General features: G+C 29.9%; 1 protein-coding gene across 1 annotated transcript; it reads left to right on the top strand.

The window, feature by feature from the left end:
* The first annotated feature begins 209 nt into the window (after positions 1-209).
* Positions 210-10449, top strand: LOC114332337 (facilitated trehalose transporter Tret1-like). Its single transcript, XM_028282122.2, has 2 exons — positions 210-389; positions 6925-10449. The coding sequence occupies exons 1-2, from the start codon at positions 323-325 to the stop codon at positions 8241-8243; spliced, it is 1386 nt and encodes a 461-aa protein (XP_028137923.2). The 5' UTR covers positions 210-322; the 3' UTR covers positions 8244-10449.
* The last annotated feature ends 755 nt before the right edge of the window (positions 10450-11204 follow it).

Below are 11204 nucleotides of genomic sequence, written 5' to 3'. Positions count from 1 at the left end.
GAATTTATACAAAAGTTCAAAATTGTGCATACATTTTGGAAATCTAAATAATTTAAAAGAATGATAAAATTATTCAAAATTCCCTAAGTGCGGCCTCGTAAATTTTAATATTTGGTTTTAAAAACACATTATAATTGAACTACAAAATATATTTACATATTTCTATTCTATTACGCTTTTTATCTGTATTCGCAAAAGGTAGATATTTACACATTTTTCTATGTAATAACAAATATGTCAGTCTTAGATTTGCTTTTCTATTAAAAATTTAATTTGAAGATTAAGAGACGATACAATAAAGGACATCGAAGATCTTAAAGTGATGATTGTGTTACCAAAAGAAAATATATTCAAAGGAACCCTCCCTCAACTTGTAGCCGTTTTATCAGGTATAGCAAAATATTTTAATAGCTTACTTATATAAGAACTATAAATTGTTTTTTATGTTGAAAAATAGCAGTTTTTCCTAGGCGAGCTAAATTAACAACAAAACATTTAGACGGAGAGGCAGCGCTGAAAAATCTCTTTGAATTTACTAAAGCTAGATTTATCACAGTTGATTACTGTGAGTGTGTAGAGAAACATACTGCGGTCGGTCAAGCGAAACGTAGAACAGGGGTTGCTGAGAGGGTATCAAAGTTGCTTTCCTACGAAGGTAATTAAATCCATTTACTAAGGCTGAAAATCAGTACACACATTCTAAATTAAATATAAATTAAAAGTTATTATAGTCGGTCAGCTGTATGACGGGACAGAGCCGGTCGGTCGACCTAATAATCGATTGAGGAAATGAAGCATTTTGGCTCGCAATTTTTTCGTCCAGCATGGATTTACTTGAACTTTTCACAGAAGGTAGCGAATAGTCCAAGGATCATTTTCTATATCATGCCGCTATCATACGCTAAAACCTTGGGGTGGCTGCCACCCCATCCCGGGGGTGAAAAATTTTTATTACATTTTAACCATGTAATCCGATGGAAAACGTCATTCTAAGAAAAAACATGTTTTTACATTTTCTTCGTAAAACTAATATTTTTCGAGTTATTCGCGCTTGAAAATAACATTTTTTCGACGAAAAAATCTACTTTTTTAGAGGGTTTTTTGAGAATACCTCGAAAAATATTCTATATATTTTTGACGATAAAAAGTTTCTTTAAAAATGATTTTGTAGGATTTTTAAAGAGCTATAAGACTGTAAATTAAATTCCGTAATATCCCTTAGTTCTTCATTGGGGCAGGTTTAAAGGGCTCGAATAAGGGGGTGTTTGCTGGTAAATACAGGTTTTAAATAGCTATATCTGGCTAACTATTCACTATAATGAAAATCTATTCACAGAATAACTTTAGTCATTAAAAATGCTACAATTTAGTAGTTTATAATTTTTTTCGTATCTTCAGTATTTTCGGAGATATTTTGAAGTAAAAGGTGAAAAATACCAAATTGCAAAAAAATTGATTTTTATTTAAACTCAAATTTTTCCAAAATTAGGCATTTTAAATAGGTGAAACTCCTTGAGTGTATTGATAATATAAATATAAAAGGAACTACAGAAAGGTGAAGATCAATTTTGAATTAGGAAGGTAGTTAGGGGATTGTTTTCACTGATTTTTTCATAGAGAAAAGCAGGTACCGATATTTTTTTGATTATAAGTCGCTTAGTTTTCAAGATAAAAACTTTTTATTATTTTCTTTTGAGAGGTCTAATTGCATACTTAAAAAAATATTATTTAAATTTTCCTCGAAAAATGTAAATTTTTCCCATTATTTGGCTTTGAATATTTCAAATTTTGCATTTGACGAAAAAAGCTAACTTTAACATGCCGTATTTGGGTTTGCATTGGTCTTAAAAATATTATTGGAAAAGAATTTGGTTTGTGGTACTAAAAGATACTATTTTGATATCTACAGTTTTTTTTGATTAAATGCATATTTTTCGAGGTATTCTCAAAAAACCCTCTAAAAAAGTCGATTTTTTCGTCGAAAAACTGTTATTTTCAAGCGCGAATATCTCGAAAAATATTAGTTTTACGAAGAAAATGTAAAAAACATTTTTTTCTTAGAATCACTTTTTCCATCAAATTACATGGTTAAAATGTAATTAGAAATTCCCACCCCCGAGATGGGGTGGCAACCACCCCAAGGTTTTAGCGTATGATAGCAGCATGATATAGAAAATGATCCTTGAACTATTCCCTACCTTCTGTGAAAGTTTCAAGTAAATCCATGTTGGACGAAAAAATTGCGAGCCAAAATGCTTCATTTCCTCAATCGACTATTGGGGCCGACCGACCGGCTCTGTCCCGTCATACAGCTGACCGACTATAATAACTTTTATTTATATTTAATTTAGAATGTGTGTACTGATTTTAAGCCTTTGTAAATGGATTTAATTACCTGCGTAGGAAAGCTTTGATACCCTCTCAGTAACCCCTGTTCTATGCTTCGCTTGACCGACCGCAGTATGTTTCTCTACACACGCACAGTAAACAACTGTGAAAAATCTAGCTTTAGTAAATTCAAAGAGATTTTTCAGCACTTCCTCTTGGTCTAATTGTTTTATTTGGCAATGTAGTAACTATATTTATAATTTTTCACCTACATTTTAGTAGGTAGCAGGTACCTGCCTTACAATGTCCTTACAATGTTGGATAATAAATTACAATGTCCTATAATGAAGCTTTCTTTATCGTCGAAATAAAATTTAATATTTATAATATTTAATTAACTTTTCAAATTATTTCACTTCATGTTATGTGTAGGGGAGAGGCTTGTATCTTTAACCGGATTTTTTCAAAACTCAATTATTTTTAAGTTTTTAAATTTCAAGGAAAACTTTTTGGACTAACTTGTAGTTTACACACTATAGTATACTATATTAAAAAGTCATTTTTAATAAAACAAAACCAAACAGATTTTTTAGAATTTTATTTATTAGAGCTAATTTGGTCCAAGGTACAAACCAGTACTGTACCTTGAACCACGTAGTCCTGTACGTTGAACCACCCGTAAACCTTTAAAAATATATAAAAAAAATTGTGCTATTCAACATTGAACCTTTCAAAATCTAAGTCAAACACATGTACTCCTTTTTGCCTGTCAGACAAACCAGCCAGACTTGTTTCTTTAAGTTTGAGCAAAACATCTTCAATGTCAATGTCAAATTGTTCACCACTTGGGCCAGAATATTTGTTGCTGTTCAGAATTCTCTTCAGATACTGGACCGTTAAGTAGCATTTACTTGTGCAACATAAAACTGTGTCTTCTTTTTTCCCATTAATTTTATACGGTCCAACGTACAAGACGTGATAGCGGTCCAAGGTACAAGAGTCGGCCGAAAAGAAAACAAATGTGGATTTAACCTAATAAAACGGTTTTGTTTTTCTCTCTGTTTGTAATTTCTCTCTAAGTTGTCTAACTACCTATATTAGTAGGGGCACATGATACTACGACAACCTGGTTGTCGTAGTATCATGGTAGGGGTATACACACCTTGTGATTTAATTTACGATACCCATTAACACAAAAATTAGAAAATAAAATTTTCTATCCAATAAATAGTTACTTTTCACGAAATAAAACACGATATTTTTACGATAGCCGCAAACGATTTTTAATCACGTTCAACAACTATCCACAGAAAGACGACGATTATAGAAGAAATTTAGATAATAAATATTGACAGTTTGCGCGCAAAATAAAAGAAAAATGGGGTGGCCCATGGTACAAGCTGCCCCAAGGTACAAGCCTCTCCCCTATTATTTAAGTATATTTTGGAATTCTCAGGGGATGTTGTTTTGTCATTCTGTCTACGACAATTTAATTTTTTTTTGTGTGTTTTCAATAACCTCGAATTGGAAAATAAACAGAACAAGAACATAAGCAAAATACAAATCTGACCTTTATAATCAGGTTTACTATTTTTGTTGCCACAATTTTACTTTAAATAGGCCACAATTTTACTTTAAAATAAGTTTATTTGAATTTTTGTCAAAACATTAATAAATTTAAAAAATTCTGTTTTTTATTAAAGGCGTAGGCGTAAAATTTCGCGCCGATGTTTTTAAATGTATCCGTTTTTTTATCTTGAGAAAACTAATAAGTATTTTTGAAAAATTTAACGGCAGAATGAAAGAATTAGTTCCGAGGACCGAAAGTCCCTTAGAATAACCAAAAAGTTTCTTTTCAATGAGATATTTGAAAATAAGTCACTCTAAATTTTCTCTTTTTTTTCACCTCTGTAACTTAACAAAATAAAGGTTACCTATAGAAGTTTTCAGGGACTTTCGGCCCAGGGAAAATATCCATTGAATTTTTTATTTTTGATTTATTTTATTTTATTTTATATTTAATATTAATTTTTAATTTTTAATTTTTAATTTTTAATTTTTAATTTTTAATTTTTAATTTTTAATTTTTAATTTTTAATTTTTAATTTTTAATTTTTAATTTTTAATTTTTAATTTTTAATTTTTAATTTTTAATTTTTAATTTTTAATTTTTAATTTTTAATTTTTAATTTTTAATTTTTAATTTTTAATTTTTAATTTTTAATTTTTAATTTTTAATTTTTAATTTTTAATTTTTAATTTTTAATTTTTAATTTTTAATTTTTAATTTTTAATTTTTAATTTTTAATTTTTAATTTTAATTTTTAATTTTTAATTTTTAATTTTTAATTTTTAATTTTTAATTTTTAATTTTTAAGTTTTAATTTTTAATTTTTAATTTTTAATTTTTAATTTTTAATTTTTAATTTTTAATTTTTAATTTTTAATTTTTAATTTTTAATTTTTAATTTTTAATTTTTAATTTTTAATTTTTAATTTTTAATTTTTAATTTTTAATTTTTAATTTTTAATTTTTAATTTTTAATTTTTAATTTTTAATTTTTAATTTTTAATTTTTAATTTTTAATTTTTAATTTTTAATTTTTAATTTTTAATTTTTAATTTTTAATTTTTAATTTTTAATTTTTAATTTTTAATTTTTAATTTTTAATTTTTAATTTTTAATTTTTAATTTTTAATTTTTAATTTAGTTTTTAATTTTTAATTTTTAATTTTTAATTTTTAATTTTTAATTTTTTATTATGTAAATATTTATTTAGTTAGGTTAAATATTTATTTTAATCCATATTTTTATATATAATTTTAATTTTTTTATTTCATAATTTCTTATTCAATTTCAAATAGGTTGGATATTTACTTGATTTCTTCTTCTTCTGATATTATGTCCGCTAAATTATTTAATGTATTATATAATTCTTCATTTTGTATTATGTTTTCTATATTTATGCCAACAAGGTCTCTTCTCATTCTTTGTAATTCTTGTGTATTTGTTTGGCTTTCGCAATTAAATAATATGTGTTTTGGTGTGCCTATTTCTCCACATTCACAGTATTCATTATCTTTTAAATTAAATCTATGCAGGTATGTAGGGTACGGACCGTGCCCTGTAAGCAAATGTTTTAATCCTTTTTTTGGGTTAAAATAATTTGGTATATTATTTAAATTTGGAATATAATGATAGAGTCGTCTTGCTTTAGGGAAATTATCCCATTCGTTTTGCCATTTTCTATATACTATTTCTTCTAATTCTCTTTTTGTTCTTATTTCCATTCCCATTAATTGTATTATTTTTTCATAATTTTCTTTTCTTTGCCAATATCTACATGCACGTTTTTGTGCTTCCAAGTGCATGGGCATTACACCAGTCAAGTTAAAGCTGTTGTTGCTGTAGTACTGAAGGCTCCTGTCATTCTAACAAGGAAACCTCTTTGTGCTTTATTTAGTTTTTCAATATTTTTATTATTTGTTAGTCTGTGTGCCCATACACTTGCACCGTACCCTACAATTGAGGCAAGTATCGTACTCAGGTATACGCGCATATGCTGGAACGGAATTCTATACTCCTTTTGTGCTAGGCTTGCAATGCATTGCATGACATTCGCTGCCTTCTCACAGACACTATTTATATGGTTTGTAAAGAGTCTTGGTTCATCGATTATGATACCAAGATATCTAGTTGTTTTTGTTCTTTTTATTGCTTTCCCACTTATTTGTATACTTGGATTTCTGTCAAGTTTTCCTTTTATAAGGCTATATGTTGTTCTTGTTTCTGATATAGTTAGTTGAACTTTTTTCATTCATTCATTTATATTTTCAAGTACTCCATTTGATTTTATTTCTAGTTCTCTTCTTGAATTAGCATCTATGATAAGCAGCAAATTAAAATTACAATAGTCATTTTAATATGATCGATTATTTTTGTGTCAAATTATGTTTACTCGCCTCATTGATTGGTTATCTATTTAGAGTATTGTAATCGCCAACCAATTAAACATCTATAAGTGTAATACAGAATTTTCTAAGTTCAATGTATAATAATCATAGAGGTACTTTTTTTCTGTCATTTCCAACTGTAATGCGTTAGAGAAAATTCGATAATCTTTATATCCGATTTTAAAGTACTCCATTTGATTTTATTTCTAGTTCTCTTCTTGAATTAGCATCTATGATAAGCAAGCAAATCAAAATTACAATAGTCATTTTAATATGATCGATTATTTTTGTGTCAAATTATTTTTACTCGCCTCATTGATTGGTTATCTATTTAGAGTATTGTAATCGCCAACCAATTATACATCTATAAGTGTAATACAGAATTTTCTAAGTTCAATGTATAATAATCATAGAGGTACTTTTTTTCTGTCACTTCCAACTGTAATGCGTTAGAGAAAATTCGATAATCTGTGACGCACTAAAAAAAGTGTTTGGGGCGGTCTATAGCACTAATTTATATAACGCTAATTTAGTTCGTGTTGTTGTTTAAATACTACTTTAAGTACTAAATAAACATATTTGTTATTAAATTATACTCACAAAATTTAATGTTAATATTTTAAACTAATATTATAATTTTAGGAACATTAAGTGCCATCAGCAATGGAATGTATTATGCGTGGACGGCACCTTTACTACCGATTCTTCAAGGACCCGATTCTCCGGTGGAAATTAACAACAGTCAAGCAGAATGGCTAGAAAATTCATTTTTTCTCGGTGCCTTCTGCGGAGTTTGGGCAACCATGTATTTAGTTGACAAAATTGGCCGAAAGAAATCGATGCTTCTAGCTTCATTTGTAATGTTCTCTGGTTGGGTAGTAACGGCTGTAGCTCCAAAAGTAGAATACATAATTGCTGCTAGAGCATTTGCTGGAGCAGCAGGAGATATAGCGTTTGTAGCTACGCCTATGTACATTGCTGAAATAGCTGACCATAAAATAAGGGGGTTTTTAAGTAGTTCAGTATATATTATGATGCTTATCGGTATTCTTTTAATTTATTCTGTGGCGCCTTTTGTTCCTTTTTATGTTCACTGTATTTTGGGAGCATCATTCGATTTAACACAAATGATAATTCTTCCGTTTATGCCAGAAACTCCGTATTATTTGCTATCTAAAAACAAACCAGACGATGCTTTACATTCTTTAATAAGATTAAGGGAGAAAGAGCATGATGTTAAAAAAGAATTAGAAAATATTAAGTTAGCAGTGGATCGCCAGAAAGCAGAACAAGGTAGAATCTTGGACCTCTTTGTGGTTTCTAGTAACCGTCGAGCTATTTTTGTAATGGCCTTATTGAACACAGCTCAACACTTTAGCGGTATTAGCGTTTTTCTTATGAACATTCATATTATCCTTGAAGCTGGAGATTCTATTTACCTCGAGCCACGAATAGCTGCGATTATGTTTTCTGCGATAATGGTAATAGCTGCGTCAGTAGCTTCCATGACGATTGACAAATATGGGCGAAAAACATTACTAATTTTTTCCAGTTTATTATCCGGAATATGTGTGCTTGTTTTAGCTATGTTCTTCAGTTTTAAAAATGGAGGAATTGACACTACCAATTACAGTTGGATTCCCACTGTATGTGTCATGCTATATGCTTTAAGTTTTAAGTTAGGACTGGGTATGGTACCTATAGTTCTCACAGCAGAACTATTTCCCGCAAATATGAAAGCTTTCGGTATGGCAATTGCAGATGGATTTTATGTTGGAGCTTCATTACTTTCTTTACAAGTGTATCAAAGATTAACTCAATACTTTGGATTGGAGTATCCTTTCTACGTTTTTTCTTGTTTCTGTGTTATCGCAGCTCTTTCTACTTTTATATTTATACCTGAAACAAAAGGTAAAACATTGGAGGAAATACAAATGATTTTAAAAGGAAATAAAGTGTAAGTCAAAAAATGAGATCACCAGAACTGAACTAGTACCTATTACAAAAATTTATAGGAAGAGACCAAAAACTAATTTGTTCCTAATTTTTAAGTTATTCCTAAATATCAAACATTATTATAGGGACGTTAGTTTTATCAAAAGCACTGTCTATTCAAACTAAGAGATTGTTTTTTCTTAAAATAATAATAAATGCAATTTTACAATTTTTTTTTACTAAAATTAATGTGCTCGGCTACTAAGGCCACTTGCACAAGAACGGTTACAAAATTATTACGATGAATAATATGTTACACAATGCAAGAGGATATGGTACAATGAAAATTATATTTTATAATAATAGAACTGAATGTCTTTTAGAAATTTTATGGCGCAGTTTATTTGATCCACATCACTTAGACCCGGTACTTTATGTCTCGATTAACAGCCGGTTAGTTAACCGGGGTTTAATCGGGAGCTCTTTAGGGTCTCTTGCGTTGTAATAAAAGCAATTACAAGTATCATTATAATTATAAATAAGTATAATAATAATTATAATTGCATTTATTACAACGCAAGATACCCTAAAGAGGTCCCGATTAAACCTCGGTTAATCAACCGGCTGTTAATCGAGACATAAAGTACCGGGCCTTAGTATATCTCGTATATTGTCTTTGAGGTGAAAAATAGTCTTCTGGCAGAATATTGGAGGCATTCGGTGAGAATATGATTCACTGTCAGTTGTGATTGACAGCTTTCACAATAGGTCGGTTGCTGGATGACATCAAGTAACCATGTGTTAATTTTGTATGCCCGATACGGAGTCGTCTTGCCACGACAAGATCTCGTTTAGACAAAATTGTAGGTCCAAAAATAGGAGGACTATCGATTAACGGTTGAATTTGATGTAAAGCTGAGCAGTTGGTGTCCCAGTGTTGTTGCCATCGGGTTCTTGTTCTTCTTTTAATGTGAGCGTTTAAATCCTTGCTAATTTGGATGTTATCGGTAGGAACAGATGATGTTGAGGCAATCTTGGCATGGTGGTCTGCAAGCTCATTACCTTTTATTCCAATGTGAAATGGTAGCCAAATCAGAGTAACTGTTATATTCTGGGAAAGGATACTTTGGTAATGGCCATGGATCTTTTGGACAATAGGATGATCATTGAATATGTTTTGGATAGACTGGATTGAGGCTAGAGAGTCTGTGCATATAGCAACTTGTTTATTTGATGGTGAAATGTTTTTGATAGCTTGAAGTATGCTGAATAATTCGCCAGTATGAACGCTACAAATGGATCATTTTTTGAAGCGTTAGTATACAGAACTAAGTCGTATTTCTTTGTAAAAATCATTTCTTTAAAACTGTTCATAATGAGTTCCCTCGGAGTTGTAAATTTATCATATCTTGAGAGTGATGTGTTAATATAAGGAATGACTATAGACCAAGGAGGATAAGGGGTTGGGAGAAGTGGAATTATTTGTGATAGAGAAATGTCATCAAGTAACTGCGATAAAATTAGTGGGACGAATTTTAACGAAGGTAATTTAGAGTGATCATGCACTTTATTCGCGGATAATACAAAAAGAGGATATACTGGGTTAGAGGGATTAGAAGAAACAGATACTGTGTAGGAGAGCAGCAGCTGCTCCAGTCTAATCCAAAGAGGGGTTTCATTTGCTTCACAATATAGGTTATCTACGGGACTAGCTCGAAAAGCTCTGATTGCAATTGATTATCACTGATACAAATATTGTTTGAGATAAGACTAGAGATTTTAGTGTTCGTATTAATTCCTTGGATTTGGCGTATTTTTTTCCAGAGGTCGGTAGGATGGATATTTTCATTAATAGAAGATACATAGTTTCTCCAGGAAGATTTTTTACTTTGTTTTATAATGAACCGTGATTTGGCTCTAGCTTTTTTTAATGCTGTGAGATTTTAGGGGTTTTTATTTTTTCTGTTAGGTATTTCATTCATAGGAGATTCTGACCAACAAAAAGCTGCAGAAATATAAATTAAAGTGATAATTTTTGATAATATCCCATCGTCAAGTATATTACGTCAGATGCCCTTCGTTGCTACGAAAAAATACATTCAGTGACATTAATGACAATTAATGTTTTAAAAATTATAAATGTGATGACTTTCAACCGTCAAATATTTATAATAACTGTGTATTTAATTGTACTAATTTGTAATTACATAAATAAATTACAATACAATTTTGGTTTTGAACAGTTTTATTCATGAAATAATCGCAGCAAATTGCCCACGATCTCTAAAATTATTATCGAATTTTTGCTCTCGTGACACTTTGACATAATTTCACGCCCCTTCGGGTCGTGAAATTAAAACTCTCAAAATGTCACTCGGGAAAAATTCGATAATTTTAGAGCTCTTGTGCAATTACTACTGATAATTTTTTAGTGCCACCTTATGTTGTTCTACAGAACTTTGAAAGTATGATATCTGTGATTAATGATATGTTATTATTAATATTATCTGATAGTGTGAGAGAAGGAAAGGCGATATCTGTTTGGGATGTATAACTTGTCCAGTCAGCATTTTTAAGTCGCGAGTAGCTTCTGGGCAGAGTTTGTTCAGTATTGGGAATATTAGATGATATAAAGATAGGATAATGATTGCTATCATAAAGGTCATCAGAGACTTTCCAAGTTAGTGAAGGTGCAGATTTGGGATCACTAAAGCTAAGATCTATCGAAGAAAACGTCAAAGAGGAAAAATTTAGGTGTGTTAGAGCCTGCATTTAATATGATCCAGGAGACTGTACAGTTAATTACGTTCTCCATAGTTTTATCTTAATTTGACGTATGAATGGATCCCCACATAGAATTATAAGCATTAAAATCGCCTACTAGTATAAAGGATGACTACTTCAGTGAGTGGTTGGGTGAAATCTATATATGTAGGAGAAATATGTAGAAGAAATGTAGGAAATATTCTTTAAAAACCCTTTATTTC

Source organism: Diabrotica virgifera, chromosome 6 (assembly GCF_917563875.1).
Source record: "Diabrotica virgifera virgifera chromosome 6, PGI_DIABVI_V3a".
Lineage (NCBI taxonomy): Eukaryota > Metazoa > Arthropoda > Insecta > Coleoptera > Chrysomelidae > Diabrotica > Diabrotica virgifera.
The sequence above is the reverse complement of the archived record's forward strand: the minus strand, read 5'-3'. Positions and strand labels throughout refer to the sequence as shown.